The 19,854-nt window shown below is 38.5% G+C and overlaps 1 protein-coding gene across 6 annotated transcripts in view; it reads left to right on the forward strand.

The window, feature by feature from the left end:
- Nucleotides 1-19,854, forward strand: part of LOC105477962 (bromodomain adjacent to zinc finger domain 1A) — a 158,268-nt gene that overhangs the window by 101,705 nt on the left and 36,709 nt on the right. For 3 of the 6 annotated variants that reach the window (XM_071100331.1, XM_071100329.1, XM_071100330.1), the window contains 7 exons: nucleotides 1,305-1,439; nucleotides 3,103-3,202; nucleotides 3,888-4,054; nucleotides 13,027-13,122; nucleotides 13,900-14,038; nucleotides 14,191-14,355; nucleotides 15,853-15,999. In XM_071100331.1, coding sequence (XP_070956432.1) covers nucleotides 1,305-1,439; nucleotides 3,103-3,202; nucleotides 3,888-4,054; nucleotides 13,027-13,122; nucleotides 13,900-14,038; nucleotides 14,191-14,355; nucleotides 15,853-15,999 — 949 coding nt within the window. The remainder of the gene's footprint in view (nucleotides 1-1,304; nucleotides 1,440-3,102; nucleotides 3,203-3,887; nucleotides 4,055-13,026; nucleotides 13,123-13,899; nucleotides 14,039-14,190; nucleotides 14,356-15,852; nucleotides 16,000-19,854) is intronic. The other 3 variants (XM_071100332.1, XM_011734875.3, XM_011734877.2) reach the window with 1 other exon arrangement.

The following is a 19,854-nucleotide window of genomic DNA, read 5'->3' on the forward strand; positions in this document are numbered from 1 at the left end:
GATAAAAGGTAAGCAAGACTGGGCACAGTGGCTTATGCCTGTAATCCCAGCACTTTGGGAGGCCAAGGCGGGCAGATCACTTGAGGTCAGGAGTTCAAGACCAGCCTGGCCAACATGGTGAGACACTGTCTCTACTAAAAATACAAAAATTAGTTGGATGTGGTGGCACACACCTGTAATCTCAGCTACTCAGGAGACTGAGGCAGGAGAATCACTTGAACCTAGGAGGCAGAGGTTGCAGTGAGCCGAGATCACGTCACTACACTCCAGCCTGGGTGACAGAGCAAGATTCTGTCTCAAAATAAATAAATAGATAAATAAAATTAAAATAAAAAAACTTTAAAAGGCAAATTCTAGATACAAGGTAAAAGGAGATAAACTCTTGGATTTAGTAATTATTCTAGAACCACACCATTTCTGGCAAGAATAAGGTTGACTTCTGAACTTAAATTCTTTGTTTAAACTTTATAGGAATTTGCAAGTATTTCTGCTTTTATCAGGACTAGAGGGATGTAATGGGAAATTTGATACATTAAGTATTTAAATTATTACTCTACCCTGGGAGGAAAATCTGAATAAATGTTCAGCAGTTGGCAAATGGTTACGAAAAATTTATCGGGTTAATACAGTGGATTTTTAATGTTAAATATATGGATTGATTATTCATTTACATAGAAAATCTCACAAAATTTGTCAAAGCAAAATAAAGTATTGTATAATATATAATTTTGAAATACAAGAAACTGTACAACCATTCTTGAGGTATTTTATTGTAATGTAATCTTTGAATTGTGGTTTTCTTTCTGGTAAGGCTAATTAATTATATAGTGGAAAAAGGATTGGTTAAACCAATTAAAACGTATTTTACTACACAATAATGCATAAAATTCTAATGTTTTTATCCTTTTTTTTTTTTTCTTTTTTTTTTCTGAGATGGGGTCCAGGCTGGAGTGCAGTGGCGTGATCTCTGCTCACTGCAACCTCCACCTCCCAGGTTTAAGCAGTTCTTCTGCCTCAGCCTCCCAAGTACCTGGGACTACAGACATGCACCACCATGCCCAGCTAATTTTTGTATTTTTAGTAGAGATGGGGTTTCATCATGTTGGGCAGGATGGTCTCGATCTCTTGACATCATGATCTGCCCGCCTTGGCCTCCCAAAGTGCTGGGATTACAGGTGTGAGCCACTGTACCCAGCCTATCCTGGTCTTTTAACAGCATTAATAGTGGCCATATGACATGTTAGGGCATATCTGTATATTGTTTACTAATGTGTTATTACTGTACCCTATGTCTTTATGTTAAGGCATCATCTCTTTCAACGTATAAAATAGCAGAACAAGATTTTTCTTATTTCTTTCCTGATGATCCGCCCACATTTATCTTCAGTCCTGCTAACAGACGAAGAGGGAGACCTCCCAAACGAATACCTATTAGTCAGGTAAGTAGAGAATTGATTAAAACTACATTTTCACTGTTAGTAAAACAGTATTCAGAATCAAGAAGTATGTTTGTCTCCCCTCACATCCATAGCCTAGAGGAAGAAACTCATTACCTCACCAAAAAATATGTATGTACTATATGTTGATAACTGCTCAGCAATGAGGCTTGTAGAAGTTTCAGGTGTGAATTAGATATGACTTTCATACCACAAGGATTTTATACCAAAGTGGAAGCAAGCACATGAGCAATTACTGAAATGTAAAGCAGGGAGTAAACTATGGGATTGAAGTGTAAAATAGGAATAAATTCTGACAGGAGGAAGTTATAGGGGGTTTTTAAAAAGCAATAATGCAGCCGGGCACAGTGGCTCTTGCCTGTAATCCCAGTACTTTGGGAGGCTGAGGTGGGTAGATATTTGAGTCCAGGAGTTCTAGACTAGCCTGGCCAACATGGCAAAACTCTGTCTCTACTAAAAATACAGGAGCCTGAGGCACGAGAATTGCTCAAACCCGGAAGGCAGACAGAGGCCGAGGTTGCTGTGAGCCGAGATCATGCCACATTGCACTTTAGCCTGGACAACAAAGCCAAGACTCTGTCTTAAAAAAACAAAACAAAAAAAACCTACACAAGTTAATTAGGTTAGAGACATTATTCTTAGAAGAAATAAAATAAAAATAAAATTTGACATTGGCCACAAGAATGTTTCTGGTATGTCTTTTTTCTGCATCTTTCATATTTGATATTTACACCATCTAGTTTATAAAGTAAGCTGAAAGTTTATAAAGCATTTTTAAGGCTCTTTCTATGTATTACCAATTTTTCCTGAGATATTCTTGTAATAATTTATAGAGCTACAGAGTTAATTCATGTTCTGTGTATTACTAAGATTAGAGTTATTAACAATTCAGTTGCACTTTTTTTTTTTTTTTTTTTTTTTGAGATGGAGTCTCACTCTGTCACCCATACTGGAGTACCATGGCACAATCTTAGCTCACTGCAACCTCTACCTCCTGGGTTCAAGCAGTTCTCCTCCCTCAGCCTCCTGAGTAGCTGGGGCTGCAAGTGCATGTCACCACTCCCAGCTAATTTTTGCATTTTTAGTAGAGATGGGGTTTCATCATGTTGGCCAGGCTGCTCTCGAATGCCTGACCTCAAGTATTCTATCTGCCTTGCCTTCCCAAAATGCTACGATTACAGGCATGAGCCACTGTGCCCGGCCCAATTATACTTTAGAATAAAAACTCATTTTAGACTGGGCATGGTGGCTCACACCTGTAATCCCAGCACTTTGGGAGGCAGAGGTGAGTAGCCCACTCGAGGTCAGGAGTTCAAGACCAGCCTGGCCAATATGGCAGAACCCCATATCTACTAAAAATACAAAAAAAACTTAGCCGGGTGTGGTGGCACATGCCTGTAATCCTAGCTACTCAGGAGGCTGAGGGAGAAGAATCACTTGAGCCCAGGAAGCAGAGGTTGCAGTGAGCCGAGATCACTGCAACTCCAGCCTGAGGGATAGAGCGAGACTTTGTCTCAAAAAAAAGAAAAGAAAAGAAAAAAAATCATTTTAGTATAAAGAAAGTGTAATTGGTGAAAGTTTTAATTTTTTTGCTTTTTATTCTTACTATAAGAACCAGGCATACTGGTGTGGTTTGTTTTTTTAGGAGGACAATGTTGCTAATAAACAGACTCTTGCAAGTTATAGGAACAAAGCTACTAAAGAAAGAGATAAACTTTTGAAACAAGAAGAAATGAAGTCACTGGGTGAGTTTTAACATTCTTTCCAAAAGCTGATTAGGAATAAGAAAGAATATTTCTCTGTGCCTGAGTGGGGGATATTTCTGAAATGGCATGTTCCTGGTTAATTGTTTTGAAGTGCAGTTATTTTTTCTATCAGATAACTATTGTTTATTTGTTTGCTTGTTTTATATAAGACCACTTCATCTCTTAAAATTTCATGGTCTTGCATATGCCCTATTAAATTGCTTAGTGCTAGATTAAGCAGAAGTTTGAGTTTCCGGGGCTTACAAACTGGGGCTATTTTGTTTGATTCACAAAGCCTTTTAAAACATTGCTTCCCAAACTTGAATATACATATGAATCACTTGGGGATCTTGTTAAAATGAAGATTCTAAATTAGTAGGTCTGGTTGGGGAATGAGATTCTGCATTTTTTAACAAGGTGATGATAACTTTGCTGCTGGTCTTCAGATAACACTTTGGGTATTAGGGCTTCCAAAGGCACATATATGTTTGTCCCAATACTGTAGTTTGTCATAAACTTAGCCAATTTGCTTTTCCTATTTTAATCACCTGCTGGTTCCCTCTAGGAATTTTGAGAGTCTCTACTAATCTCATTTATTTCAAGGATTCTGTCGTTATATCAAAAAAAAATTGCCAAGTGTTCTTTTTTGTCTATATATAGTTCTAAGTTTGATTTTTCTCCACAGCTTTTGAAAAGGCTAAATTAAAAAGAGAAAAAGCAGATGCCCTAGAAGCGAAGAAAAAAGAAAAAGAAGATAAAGAGAAAAAGAGGGAAGAACTGAAAAAAATTGTTGAAGAGGAGAGACTAAAGAAAAAAGAAGAAAAAGAGAGGCTTAAAGTAGAAAGAGAGAAGGTATTCATTTGAGTATATTAACTATACTCTCTACATATAGTACTGCTACTTTACATATCTACCTCCATGGTTGATTTTCAAATGCTTTTACTACTTTCTTTCACATTTATGAATGTGCATAGAAAGCTGATTATTTTATCTCCCTTTTGCTTTGGAAAATTTAACATGCCTTTACACATCACTTAAAACCTCTTTTAGAATGCAGTTCTAAATGATTTCATTGTTTAGACTTCCAAATTTAGGGAAGATTATATATGTAAAAGTTTATATGTAAAACTTTAAGAGGTAAAATACACAGTTTGAAAAATAAAATAGGCCGGGCGCAGTGGCTCACACCTGTAATCCCAGCACTTTGGGAGGCCAAGGCAGGCAGATCATGAGGTCAAGAGTTCGAGACCAGCCTGGCCAGCATGGTGAAACCCCATCTCTACTAAAAATACAAAAATTAGCTGGGCATGGTAGTACGCACCTGTAATCCCAACTACTAAGGAGACTGAGGCAGGAGAATTGCTTGAACATGGGTGGAGGTTACAGTGAGCCAAGATCATGCCACTGCACACCAGCCTGGGTGACAGAACAAGACTCTGTCTCAAAAAAAAAAAAAACAAGAATGTAGTACTGTGTTCTTATCCTATTTGAAAAATAAGGTGTAATAATAGTGTTTCATCAAATCTTTGATTGTGGTCTTGAGTGGTACGTATTCCTTAGAGAATTCTATAGCTGGTTTCCTCCAAAGTCAGTCATTTTCAGAGATTTCTCGGGATATTCACAAGTAGCCTTAGAGGATCATGTTACATGCTCCGTGCTCATTTTAGTTGTCTGTAGTCTCCCTTGAATTTTTTTTTATTTTAAATGTCTAGGGTACATGTGCACAATGTGCAGGTTTGTTACATAGGTATACATGTGCCATGTTGGTTTGCTGTACCCATTAACTCGTCATTTACATTAGGTATTTTTCCTAATGCTATCTCTCCTCCTGCTGCCCACCCCACAACAGGCCCCTGTGTGTGATGTTCCCCACCCTGTGCCCAAGTGTTCTCATTGTTCAATTCCCACCTATGAGTGAGAACATGCGGTGTTTGGTTTTCTGTTCTTGTGATAGTTTGCTCAGAATGATGGTTTCCAGCTTCATCCATGTCCCTGCAAAGGACATGAACTCATCCTTTTTTATGGCTGCATAGTATTCCATGGTGCATATGTGCCACATTTTCTTAATCCAGTCTATCATTGATGGACATTTGGGTTGGTTCCTAGTCTTTGCTATTGTGAATAGTGCAGCAATAAACATACATGTGCATGTGTCTTTATAGCAGCATGATTTATAATCCTTTGGGTGTGTACCTAGTAATGGGATGGCTGGGTCAAATGGCATTTCTGGTTCTAGATCCTTGAGGAATCGCCACACTGTCTTCCACAATGATTGAACTAGTTTACAGTCCCACCGACAGTGTAAAAGCGTTCCTATTTCTCCACATCCTCTCCAGCATCTGTTGTTTCCTGACTTTTTAATGATTGCCATTCTAACTGGTGTGAGATGGTATCTCGTTGTGGTTTTGATTTGCATTTCTCTGATGGCCAGTGATGATGAGCATTTTTTCATGTGTCTGTTGACTGCATAAATGTCTTCTTTTGAGAAGTGTCTGTTCATATTCTTTGCCCACTTTTTGATGGGGTTGTTATGTTGTTTTCTTGTAAATTTAAGTTCTTTGTAGATTCTGGATATTAGCCCTGTGTCAGATGGGTAGTCTGCAAAAATTTTCTCCCATTCTGTAGGTTGCCTGTTCACTATGATGGTAGTTTCTTTTGCTGTGCAGAAGCTCTTTAGTTTAATTAGATGCCATTTGTCAATTTGGGCTTTTGTTGCCATTGCTTTTGGTGTTTTAGTCTTGAAGTCTTTGCCCATACCTATGTCCTGAATGGTATTGCCTGGGTTTTCTTCTAGGGTTTTTATGGTTTTAGGTCTAATATTTAAGTCTCTAATCCGTCTTGAATTAATTTTTGTATAAGGTATACGGAAGGGATCCAGTTTCAGCTTTCTTACATATGGCTAGCCAGCTTTCCCAGCACCATTTATTAAATAGGGAATCCTTTCCCCATTTCTTGTTTTTGTCAGGTTTGTCAAAGATCAGATTGTTGTAGATGCATGGTGTTATTTCTGAGGCCTCTGTCCTGTTCCTTTGGTCTATATATCTGTTTTGGTACTGGTACAATGCTGTTTTGGTTACTGTAGCCTTGTAGTATAGTTTGAAGTCAGGTAGCATGATGCCTCCAGCTTTCTTTTTTTTATTTAGGATTGTCTTGGCAATACGGGCTCTTTTTTGGTTCCATATGAACTTTAAAGTAGTTTTTTCCAATTCTGTGAAGAAAGTCATTGGTAGCTTGATGGGGATGGCATTGAATCTATAAATAACTTGGGCAATATGGCCATTTTTCACGATATTGATTCTTCCTATCCATGAGCATGGAATGTTCTTCCATTTGTTTGTGTCCTCTTTTATTTCATTGAGCAGTGGTTTGTAGTTCTCCTTGAAGAGGTCCTTCACATCCCTTGTAAGTTGGATTCCTGGGTATTTTATTCTCTTTGAAGCAATTGTGAATGGGAGTTTGCTCATGATTTGGCTCTCTGTTTTTCTGTTAATGGTGTATAGGAATGATTGTGATTTTTGCACGTTGATTTTGTATCCTGAGACTTTGCTGAAGTTGCTTATCAGCTTAAGGAGATTTTGGGCTGAGATGATAGGGTTTTCTAAATATACAATCATGTCATCTGCAAACAGAGACAATTTGACTTCCTCATTTCCTAACTGAATACCTTTTATTTCTTTATCTTGCCTGATTGCACTGGCCAGAACTTCCAATACTATGTTGAATAGGAGTGGTGAGAGAGGGCATCCTTGTTTTGTGCTGGTTTTCAAAAGGAATCCTTCCAGTTTTTGCCCATTCAGTATGATATTGGCTGTGGGTTTGTCATAAATAGCTCTAATTATTTTGAGATACGTTCCATCAGTACCTAGTTTATTGAGCATTTTTAGCATGAAGGGATGTTGAATTTTGTTGAAGGTCTTTTCTGCATGTATTGAGATAATCATGTGGTTTTTGTCATTGATTCTGTTTATGTGATGGATTACGTTTATTGATTTGCATATGTTGAACCAGCCTTGCATCCCAGGGATGAAGCCCACTTGATCATGGTGGATAAGCTTTTTGATGTGCTGCTGGATTTGGTTTGTGAGTATTTTATTGAGGATTTTCACATCGATGTTCATCAGGGATATTGGTCTAAAATTCTCTTTTTTTGTTGTGTCTCTGCCAGGCTTTGGTATCAGGATGATGCTGGCCTCATAAAATGAGTTAGGGAGGAGTCCCTCTTTTTCTGTTGGTTGGAATAGTTTCAGAAGGAATGGTACCAGCTCCTCTTTGTACCTCTGATAGAATTTGGCTGTGAATCCGTCTGGTCCTGGACTTTTTTTGGTTTGTAGGCTATTAATTATTGCCTCAATTTCAGAACCTGTTATTGGTCTATTCAGAGATTCAACTTCTTCCTGGTTTAGTCTTGGGAGGGTGTATGTGTCCAGGAATTCATCCATTTCTTCTAGATTTTCTAGTTTATTTGTGTAGAGGTGTTTATAGTATTCTCTGATAGTACTTTGTATTTCTGTGGGATCGGTGGTGATATCCCCTTTGTTGTTTTTTATTATGTCTATTTGATTCTTCTCTCTTTTCTTCTTTATTAGTCTTGCTAGCGGTCTATCAATTTTGTTGATCTTTTCAAAAAACCAGCTCCCGGATTCACTGATTTTTTTTTAAAGAGTTTTTTGTGTCTCTATCCCCTTCAGTTCTGCTCTGATCTTAGTTGTTTCTTGCCTTCTGCTAGCTTTTGAATTTGTTTCCTCTTGCTTCTCTAGTTCTTTTAATTGTGATGTTAGGGTGTGAATTTTAGATCTTTCCTTCTTTCTCTTGTGGGCATTTAGTGCTATAAATTTCCCTCTACACACTGCTTTAAATGTGTCCCAGAGATTCTGGTACATTGTGTCTTTGTTCTCATTGGTTTCAAAGAACATCTCTATTTCTGCCTTAATTTCGTTATTTACCCAGTAGTCATTCAGGAGCAGGTTGTTCAGTTTCCATGTAGTTGTGCAGTTTGGAATGAGTTTCTTAATCCTGAGTTCTAATGTGATTGCACTGTGGTCTGAAAGGCAGTTTGTTGTGATTTCTCTTCTTTTACATTTGCTGAGGAGTGCTTTACTTCCAACTATGTGGTCAGTTTTGGAATAAGTGTGATGTGGTGCTGAGAAGAATGTATATTCTGTTGATTTGGGGTGGAGAGTTCTGTAGATATCTGTTAGATCCGCTTGGTGCAGAGCTGAGTTCAAGTCCTGGATATCCTTGTTAACCTTCTGTCTCGTCGATCTGTCCAATATTGACAATAGGAGTTAAAGTCTCCCATTGTTATTGTGTGGGAGTCTAAGTCTCTTTGTAGGTCTCTAAGGACTTGCTTTATGAATCTGGGTGCTCCTGTATTAGGTGCATATATATTTGGGATAGTTAGCTCTTCTTTTTGAATTGATCCCTTTACCATTATGTAATGGCCTTCTTTGTCTCTTTTGGTCTTTGTTGGTTTAAAGTCTGTTTTATCAGAGACTAGGGTTGTAACCCCTGCTTTATTTTGCTTTCAATTTGCTTGGTACATCTTCCTCCATCCCTTTATTTTGAGCGTATATGTGTCTCTGCATGTGAGATGGGTCTCCTGAATATAGCACACTGATGGGTCTTGACTCTTTATCCAATTTGCCAGTCTGTGTCTTTTACTTGGGGCATTTAGCCCATTTACATTTAAGGTTAATATTGTTATGTGTGAATTTGATCCTGTCGTTATGATGTTAGCTGGTTATTTTGCCCGTTAGTTGATGCAGTTTCTTCCTAGCATCAATAGTCTTTACAATTTGGCATGTTTTTGCAGTGGCTGGTACCAGTTGTTCCTTTCCATGTTTAGTGCTTCCTTCAGGAGCTTTTGTAAGGTGGGCCTGGTGGTGACAAAATCTCTCAGCATTTGCTTGTCTGGAAAGGATTTTATTTCTCCTTCACTTATGAAGCTTAGTTTGGCTGGATATGAAATTCTGGGTTGAAATTCTTTTCTTTAAGAATGTTGAATATTGGCCCCCACTCTCTTCTGGCTTGTAGCATTTCTGCTGAGAGATCCGCTGTTAGTCTTATGGGCTTCCCTTTGTGGGTAACCCGACCTTTCTCTCTGACTGCCCTTAATATTTTTTCCTTCATTTCAGCCTTGGCGAATCTGACATTTATGTGTCTTGGGGTTGCTCTTCTCGAGGAGTGTCTTTGTGGTGTTCTCTGTATTTCCTGCATTTGAATGTTGGCCTGCCTTGCTAGGCTGGGGAAGTTCTCCTGGATAATATCCTGAAGAGTGTTTTCCAACTTGGTTCCATTCTCCCCATCACTTTCAGGTACACCAATCAGACATAGATTTGGTCTTTTCACATAGTCCCGTATTTCTTGGATACTTTGTTTATTTCTTTTTACTCTTTTTTCTCTAAACTTCTCCTCTTGCTTTATTTCATTAATTTGATCTTCAATCACTGATACCCTTTCTTCCACTTGATTGAATTGTCTATTGAAGCTTGTGTATGTGTCACATAGTTCTCGTGCCATGGTTTTCAGCTCCATCAGGTCATTTAAGGTCTTCTCTACACTGTTTATTCTAGTTAGCCATTCGTCTAGTCTTTTTTCAAGGTTTTTAAGCTTCCTTGGTGATGGGTTTGAACATCCTCCTTTAGCTTGGAGAAGTTTGTTATTACTGACCTTTCGAAGCCTACTTCTGTCAGCTCGTCAAAGTCATTCTCCGTCCCTCTTTGTTTTGTTGCTGGTGAGGAGCTGTGATCCTTTGGAGAAGAGGAGGCGCTCCAGTTTCTAGAATTTTCAGCTTTTCTGCTCTGGTTTCTCCCTATTTTTGTGGTCTTTATCTACCTTTGGTCTTTGATGCTGGTGACCTACAGGTGGGGTTTTGGTGTGGATGTCCTTTTTGTTGATGTTGATGCTATTCCTTTCTGTTTGTTAGTTTTCCTTCTGAGAATGAGGTCCCTCAGCTGCAGGTCTGTTGGAGTTTGCTGGAGGTCCACCCCAGACCCTGCTTGCCTGGGTATCACCAGCGGAGCCTGCAGAACAGCAAATATTGCTGCCTGATCCTTCCTCTGGAAGCTTCATCCCAGAGGGGCACCTACCTGTATGAGGTGTCATTTAGGCTACACAGGGGTCAGGGACCCACTTGAGGAGACACTGTCTGTTCTCAGAGCTCAAAAACCGTGCTGGGAGAAACACTGCTCTCTTCAGAGCTGCCAGGCAGGGACGTTTAAGTCTGTAGCAGTTTCTCCTGTCTTTTGTTCAGCTATGCCCTGCCCCCAGAGGCAGCAGGCTTTGCAGAGCTGCAGTGGACTCTGCCCAGTTTGAGCTTCCCCAGCCGCTTTGTTTACCTACTCAAGCCTCAGCAATGGGGGACACCCCTCCCCCTAGCCAGGCTACTGCCTTGCAGGTCAATCTCAGACTGCTGCGCTAGCAGTGAGCAAGGCTCTGTGGGTGTGGGACCCGCTGAGCCAGGTGCAGGATATAATCTCCTGGTGTGCTGTTTGCTAAGACCGTTGGAAAAGCGCAGTATTTGGGCAGGAGTGTCCCAGTTTTCCAGATGCAGTCTGTCACGGCGTGCCTTGGCTAGGAAAGGGAAATCCCCTAACCCCTTGGGCTTCCCGGGTGAGGCGATGCCCCACCCTGCTTCAGCTTGCCCTCCATGGGCTGCACCCACTGTCCAACCAGTCCCAATGAGATGAACCAGGTAACTCAGTTGGAAATGCAGAAATCACCATCTTCTGCGTCGATCACACTGGGAGCTGCAGACCGGAGCTGTTCCTATTCGGCCATCTTGGAATGGAAACCAAATGTTTGTCAAATAGACCATTGAGTTGGTGTAGAAGATCTAATATAAGTTTACGCCAGAAAACATAGAGAACAGAAAAATCACCAGAAATCTGATGGTAACATTTAGAGATAGAATTAACACTTTTTTTTTTTTGAGACTGAGTGTCACTCTCTTGCTCAGGCTGAAGTTCAGTGGTTTGATCTGGGCTCACTGCAACCTCTGCCTCCCAGATTCAAGCAGTTCTCCTGCCTCAGCTTCCCGAGTGGCTGGGATTAGAAGTGCCCACCACCATGCCTGGCTAATTTTTGTATTTTTACTAGGGATGGGGTTTCACCATGTTGGCCGGGTTGGTCTGAAACTCCTGACCTCAAGTGATCTGCCCACCTCAACCTCCCAAAGTGCTAGGATTACAGGCATGAGCCACCGCACCTGGCCAGAGATAGAATTAGCACTTTGATTTGTTTATTTCTAGTCTTTATCCTGTGCCTTAAAAAAACAGATCACTCACCATTTAAAGTTTTATATGCTTTTTTTAATCTAACATGATCATAAACATTCTTTCATGTTATTAAATAATCTTAAGTGGAATTTTTAATGACTGCATAACTCATTAAATAGTCCAAGTGCTTTAAATAATACTGCTGTGTTCAAATTTCTGAATAAAGTCTTCTTTTTTTTGGACTATGTCCCAGGATAAATTTGTAGAAGTAGAATAAATCAAAGGGTAAGAATATTTTCAAAACTTTCTATACATATACATCACTAAATATTTCCCAAGCATGTGCTTATTTACACTGTTCACAACAATGAATTAGAATGCTAACCTTATTTGATCCTATAAGAATTATTTCTGAAGTTGGGGGTGGATAATTTATTTAAGCAGACTATTCAAGTTACAGCAAGTTCCGTAACTATCTAGGCCATTTTACGTTGAAAATTTGATGTGTACATCTGTTTACCTCTGTTGTTCCTAAATTTCAAAGAAGAGAATAATATAATAACATATTAAATATACTTACTGGAAAAAATAGTAAAATATTTTATTTACACTGCTTTATTAGAGACATTTAGCAGTTAATATTTATCTTGCAATTTCAAACACCAGAATCAAAAAGTAAGAGTTTCAAAAGACCAAGTGAGTAAGAGAAATAGCCTAAATTACAAGAAAGAAGTCCATCTATTCTAATATTGTTGCTTTTAATTATTGTTCCCTCTTTGTGTCTCTAGGCTGTTATCAGATTCAAATGAATCTTGAAAATAACAAATGTATTACAAATATAAGGGGAAGTTTCATTTTAGGCAGTCTAATAATTTATTTTGCTAGGATCTTATTGATAGGAAGTAGAGGGAAAGCTATAGATCAAGTCAGATTAAATTAATATTTATTCAAGAGCTGCCCAGGCTGGAGTGCAGTGGTGTGATCTCAGCTCACTGCAACCCTCTCCTCCCGGGTACAAGTGCTTCTTCTGCCTCAGCCTCCTGAGTAGCTGGAATGACAGGCACGTGCTACCATGCCCAGCTTATTTTTATATACGTATATAAAATAAGTCTATATTATAGACTTATTTTTTAAAAATTAAAAAAAATAAATGTATTTGTATTTTTAAAATATATTTTTATATAAATATATTTGTATCATATAAATATATATATATATATATATATTTGTATTTTTAGTAGAGATGGAGTTTCGCCATTTTGGCCAGGCTGGTCTCGAACTTCTGACCTCAAGTGATCCACCTGACTCTGACTCCCAAAGTGCTGGAATTACATGTGTGAGCCACTGCACTCGGCCCATTTTCAGTCTTTATAGCATTATTTTGATAGGTATTATTTTGATCAGTGGTTCTAAAACTTTAGCATGTATTAAAAACCACCAGGAGGGCTTGCTAGAACACCAGTTGCCAAGTCCTAACCTCAGAGTTACTGCTTCAGTAGGTGTGGGGTAAGGTCCAACTATTTGCATTTCTAACAAGTTCTCAGGAGATGCCAATGTTGCCATGTAAATTTCTTACATGAATTGTTACTAACTTTTAAAAATTTTTAGGAAAGAGAGAAGTTACGTGAAGAAAAGCGAAAATATGTGGAATACTTAAAACAGTGGAGTAAACCTAGAGAAGATATGGAATGTGATGACCTTAAGGTATAAATATGTTATGTGATGTTTGGCACACATAGGTTTTACATGCCTTATGTGGCTTTGCTGATGAAATCATTCTTTTATTTAATAGCAGCCTCTTTTCTTTATATTTAACCGAGAGAAAATAGCTAGTTAAGCAAATGTTCACACTTAGAATTCCAAGGTAGTATTGTTAGTGTTTTATAATCAGCTTTGATAATGGATCTTATTCTGTAGAAATAATAGGTCAGTTTGTGTAATCCTTAATAATCCAAAAACCACTGTAGCCAGGCATGCATTTAGCTTGATTGCTAGGTAAGGATTCTGCCTGTTTCCAGAAATGGCCAAAGTGTCCAAATCAAACTCATTCAACTTGGCTTATAAAGAACAATTTCTAAATCAGTGGATGGTAGATTAATTATGTTCCAAATCATAAGGAGATAGTACATTGAAGGTAGTATTTCACAGCTGATTTGACTTCAAAATGTGGGTTAAGAGACTCTTACCGGGAAATATAGTCAGAAATACACTCAGCCTAAAGTTATGTTCTTAGTAAAAGGAAGGAAAATGTTCCTTTCTCCCAGTCCCTTCTCAGGAACTGTGATTTAGTAAAGTTGGAACAAGTTCAGGACATCTATAATTTTAGAAGTTTCAAAGGTGATTGTGATAAACAGCCAGGGTTGAGAACCAGTAGCTTACAAAGAATAATGCTTAATAGTTAGGTAAAAAGTATGTCATCTCTACCTTTTAAGTTTTCCTTTTCTTGGTTTACATAGTTATATAAATTGTTTAATCTTTCAGGAACTTCCAGAACCAACACCAGTGAAAACTAGACTACCTCCTGATATCTTTGGTGATGCTCTGATGGTTTTGGAGTTCCTTAATGCATTTGGGGAACTTTTTGATCTTCAAGATGAGTTTCCTGATGGAGTAACCCTAGGCAAGTGCTCTAGTTATCTATTGCTACATTATAGTTCATCCTAAACTTAGTGCCTTTAAAAACACAAGCCATCTCGTAAAGTTCTGTGGGGGCACTGGAGTTGGGATCTCTCTGGTCTAGCTAGATATTCAAAATGGCTTCTTCTCACACAGGTTCTGGTGCCTTGGTCCTCTTCATGTGGCCTTTCATCTCATCAGAGTATCTCATACTTATTATGTGGCACCTGGGGACTCTAAGAAGCAGGAAGCAGAAACTGCTAGCCCTCTTAAAGCCTAGGCCTGGAATTGGCACAGCCTTACTTCTGCCACATTCCATTGGTCAGAGCAGTGAGAGGCCACCTTGGGATTCAACAGGATGGTGGAATAGACTCCACTTCTTGAGCAGGGAGTGGTATATGGGTGTTTGCAGACAGGCTATTGCCTACCTTTAATTTGTAATTCTCTTTGGCCTGTGTACTTACATACTTTTACTTTGTATAAACATTTATAATGCGTTTAGTATAAGGAGAGATTTGGATCAGATTTTGAATTTTTGGCTGTCACATGGAAAAATAATTTTCTTAAAATCTGTGTAGAGACTTTGAAATAGAGAATTATAATGCCACTCTTTTTTTTTTTTCTTGAGACAGAGTCTTGCTCTGTCGCCTAGGCTAGAGTGCAGTGGTGAGATCTCAGCTCACTGCAAGCTCCACCTCCAGGGTTCAAGCGATTCTTCTGCCTCAGCCTCCCAAGTAGCTGGGACTACAGGCGCCTGCCACCGGGCCTGGCTAATTTTTTTCTTTTTCTTTTGTATTTATTTATTTATTTTTTGAGACAGAGTCTCGCTCTATCACCCAGGTTGGAGTGTAGTGCGTAATCTTGGCTCACTGCAACCTTCACCTCCTAGGTTCAAGCACTTCTCTGCCTCAGCCTCCCGAGTAGGTGGAATTACAGGCACCCGCCACCATGCCCAGCTAATTTTTGTATTTTTAGTAGAGGCCAAAGGGTTTCACCATTTTGGCCAGGCTAGTCTTGAACTCCTGACCTTGTGATCTGCCCACCTTGGCCTCCCAAAGCGCTGGGATTACAGGCGTGAGCCACTGCGCCCGGCCCAATTTTTTTGTATTTTTAGTAGAGATGAGGTTTCACTGTGTTAGCCAGGATGGTCTCAATCTCCTGACATCGTGATCCGCCTGCCTCAGCCTCGGCTCATTATAGGTGTGAGCCATTGTGCCCAGCCTATAATGCCACTCTTATTTTAATAAAAGTGTATTCTTTAGGGGGGCTTTCAAATTCTTTTATTTCTCCTTATGAGCCGGATGAGGCAAGAATCACTGTGCCTTATAGATCAAGGAGGTCTAAACAGTGCTGGTTTAGGTGAGATGAATTAGATAAGAAACATTTATGACTTAGACACAATATTAGGATTAAAACCTAATGCGGATAATGACCTCTCCTATTCACTATTTGCACATATATAGCCCTCAAGAACAGTGGCACAATAACAAATATTTGCATTGTTCAGATTAGAATAAAACTATAATTTTTAAAATGTGCCTTAATTCATGCCTTAAATTTAAATGAAATATGTTGATCTATTGAGGCTATTTTGACCTACTTGAATGAGGTGACTTTGGCTTATGGTTTTATTGTATTTTATTGTAATTATAAATTGTTTCTTATTTTGGCTTGGATAATACTTGGTTATACTTTCATAAATTGATGCTTAAGAAAATAGGTGCACATACTATTGTTGATTACATGTTTATTCCAGTGGAGTTGTTTTTTCAGTACATGAACAGAACTTTAAATTCATTTTAAACATTTTATTCACAGAAGTATTAGAGGAAGCTCTTGTAGGAAATGACAGTGAAGGCCCACTGTGTGAATTGCTTTTTTTCTTCCTGACTGCAATCTTCCAGGCAATAGCTGAAGAAGAAGAGGAAGTAGCCAAAGAGCAATTAACTGATGCTGACACCAAAGGTCAGAGTTCAACATTATTGCTGATTGAACCATAGTAGTTTTGTAGTGAAACTAATTTTTGAAGGCTAATTTTAAATTAAATTGGCTTTTATGCTTATAAAATATAGTTGTTCAGGTTACCTGATATTGAATCATATGCTAACAACATATGGATTATGTTATAAAAATTTTGTTTTGATATAACCTGTGTCTGACAACCTTAAAGATATTTTCCCTCGATCTATCTTGCTTTTATTCCTTTAGACTTTCCCTATGATTTAGGAGCATTATAGATTTCATTGACCAGTATCTGTAATTCCAAGAGATTCTGCTAACTAGCACTGTAGCACTGTTTCTTTGTTTTTGGGGGGTTTTTTTGCCCCTAACTAAGGAAAAACTTTTTTTTTTTTTTTTTTTGAGATGGAGTTTCAGTCTGTTGCCAGGCTGGAGTGCATTGGCATGATCTTGGCTCACCACAACCTCCGCCTCCCAGGTTCAAGCGATTCTCCTGCCTCAGCCTCCCAAGTAGCTGGGATTACAGACACCCACCACCGCACCCAGCTAATTTTTGTATTGTTTTTAATAGAGACGGGGTTTCACTGTGTTGGCCAGGCTGGTCTCGAACTTCTGACCTCGGGTGATCCACCCGCCTTGGCCTCCCAAAGTGCTGGGATTACAGGCGTGAGCCACTGCGCCTGGCCAGGAAATACTTTAATTGTAATTAATATTTTAAAATGAAAATACTACTACTAATTTCATTTTAGATCTGACAGTTTTTACATCAGAGTTAAGTAAAATTTTACTTAATAGTTTGAACTAGGTAATTTGCCCTTTAATTTCTGTACGCTTAAATATCTAGAGTCAGTTGTATGCTACATGTTAATGCAGGAATAATTCTTGGGGCAAACCCTTACATATTTTTAAAACAGTATGTTCACTATTTTGTTTAGGATTCACCTCAGTCAGAGGAAATGTTAAGCATTTCTAATAAGAGATTGATTTGGCCTCCTGAATAATACCCTGAACTTTACCATATATGAGATTTAGGACCAGAAACTTGATTAAACAATACTTGAGTGTGTTACATAAAAATTCACAGTAAGAAAGAACTGTTAGGAGACATCTTGATATCAGAATATTGGTACAGAAAGATGGGACATTCCTCCAGTCAGATAGTTTTGTTGACCTTAGATAATTCAAGGTCATCTTCCTTTATGCCTGGTCTCTGAAGCAACAGGATATTGATGAGTATGCACTGATGTTTGTTGCCTTTTGATTTTACAGCCTGAGTTCAAGCAAAAATATATTTATATCTAACTTAGTGCTAACCACCATAGGTCCCTTATTAAGACCATTTTAAGCAATATGACCCCTATTGTCATCTCAGATAATTTAGTCAATTAAATGATATTCTTTTAGCTATTATATTTATTAATAGCCAACATTATAGAGTTATTGATCAAATTCTAACAATACAAGACATAAAGCTGTATTTAATTCCAGATTTGAATTGTGTAGTTTTGGAAGTCATGGTGGAAAATAAAAGTGTGGTAAAAAAGAAATGGTATGGGAAAATTAGTATTATAAAGGAAAAATATATATAAGCAATGGTTGGTGTTTGAATTGCCATTACACACTCTTCTCTTCTCTTTTCTTTTTTGAGACGGAGTTTTGCTCTTGATGCCCAGGCTGGAGTGCAATGGCGCAATCTTGGCTCACTGTAACCTCCGCCTCCCGGGTTCAAGCGATTCTCCCGTCTCAGCCTCCTGAGTAGCTGGGATTACAGGTATGCACCACCACACCCGGCTAATATTGTATTTTTAGTAGAGACAGGATTTCTCCATGTTGGTCAGGCTGGTCTTGAACTCCCGACCTCAGGTGATCCACCTGCCTCGGCCTCCCAAAGTGCTGGGATTACAGGCTTGAGCCACTGTGCCCAGCTGCCATTACACTTTCATGATTGATCTGTGAGTTTTTAAAATAACTATTGCCTATATAGGACTGTGTATAAATATAAGGTGTATCTCTCTAAATAATATTGGCCACTAAATAAAAGTTTTAATGCTGTCTTTGAAAATATTTAGCCTGGGTGACATAGTGAGACCCTTGTCTCTACAAAAAATAAAACAAGGCTAGGCGCAGTGGCTCATGCCCGTAATCCCAGCATTTTGGGAGGCTGAGGTGGGCGGATCACTTAAAGTCAGAAGTTCAAGACCAGCCTGACGAACATGGATGGTGAAACCCCATCTCTACTAAAAATGCAAAATTAGCCAGGCATGGTGGCGCATGCCTGTAATCCCATACAGGCTGAGGCACAATAATCCCTTGAACCCAGGAGGCAGAGGTTGCAGTGATCCGAGATCGCGACACCAGCCTAGGCAATAGAGAGAGACTCTGTTTCAAATAAATAAATTTAATTAAAATTAGCCAGGTGTAGTGGTGCATGCCTATAGCCCCAGCTACTTGGGAGGCTGAGGTGGGAGGATTGTTTGATCCTGGGAGTTTGAGGCTGCAGTGACCTGTGATCGTGCCACTGCACGCCATCCTGGGACAGAGTGAGACCCTGTTTCAAAGGAAAAAAAAATATATATACACACACACACACACACACACACACACACACATATATATATATATGTATATATATTTAAATGTTAGGGAGGGAAAAAAAATAAGTCTGGCATTTTTCACTGTTTTCTCACTTCCCTATTATTTATGATTGACCACATTTTACGTGATGTAAAATAAGTGATGTAAGAGACTACACATTGTTTCATTTAATTCTCATACTACTCTTTTGAGGTAGATACTATTTTCTGCATTTTACATATAAAGAAACTGAGGCTTAGTTTGAAGAAACATGGCTAATAAGGAATTGATGGGATACAAGCTCAAGCAGTCTGATCTAGAGACTCATTACAACTGTGCTATGTTGCTTCATAATATGGTAAAGAAGTTGAAATTTTGAATATGTGTTTCCTCTGGCATTGCCTGTAAAATTATCTGTCTTTGAGAAGATCTAATTTCTTTGGCCCTTGGTCTCCCTGTTTTTATATCAAACCTGACAGATTTTGACTACCAATTTAAAAAATCTTATATTTAATACATCAGTTCCTCTCTTTAGTCTTATGAACTAAAAAGCCCTTCAAAGTATGGGAACAAGAGCATCCTCTTTATATAGAATAGTTTTGTGTATTTGTTGGATCATTGTCTAGTGTTAGAATTGCATGCACCTAATTCTAGATTATGATGACAATAAATATATCTGTTGCAGTTAGTCATAAAATACTGGATATAATTTGGCTATATTCTCGTCGTGTGATGTACCCAAGTGACTATCACTAAGCAGATCCTAGAATGATATTTACAGTTTCTTAAGAATGCCATATGATAGATAAAGAGTTAAAGAATATATTTTAGCATATTACTTTATTTAACACAATTAAAAATGCATTTCATTGGTTTTTCATTTCCTAAAGGCCTTTTTATAGCCTTTGTCTTAGGAAATTATAACTTTCTATAGATGGTATAGGTTGAATGTGGTGATTGCTGCAGAATGATAGCCAACACACTTTTACAGTTTGTATCTAGGACTGTTGTTAATTTTGGAGTGCTCATTAATTAAATTTGTTTGGCTTTATATGTAAAATGAACATTGAGGAAATTTTAGATATAGTATTTTTCTGCTACAGAAGAATATGATTTCTGTCGTTTGGGCTAGATTAGGTCTGGTAGGAATGACTTTCGGCATATATGCAAATTTTATAGATAGCTTCTCCTGTGTGGCCCTATGTATGCTTGAAATGCCATGAAATTGTCAATGATTGTAATTAGATACGATCCCAGAGCTGCCTTTTTCCTTTAGTAAGGGACTGT

This window comes from Macaca nemestrina, chromosome 7 (assembly GCF_043159975.1).
Source record: "Macaca nemestrina isolate mMacNem1 chromosome 7, mMacNem.hap1, whole genome shotgun sequence".
NCBI classification, from domain to species: domain Eukaryota; kingdom Metazoa; phylum Chordata; class Mammalia; order Primates; family Cercopithecidae; genus Macaca; species Macaca nemestrina.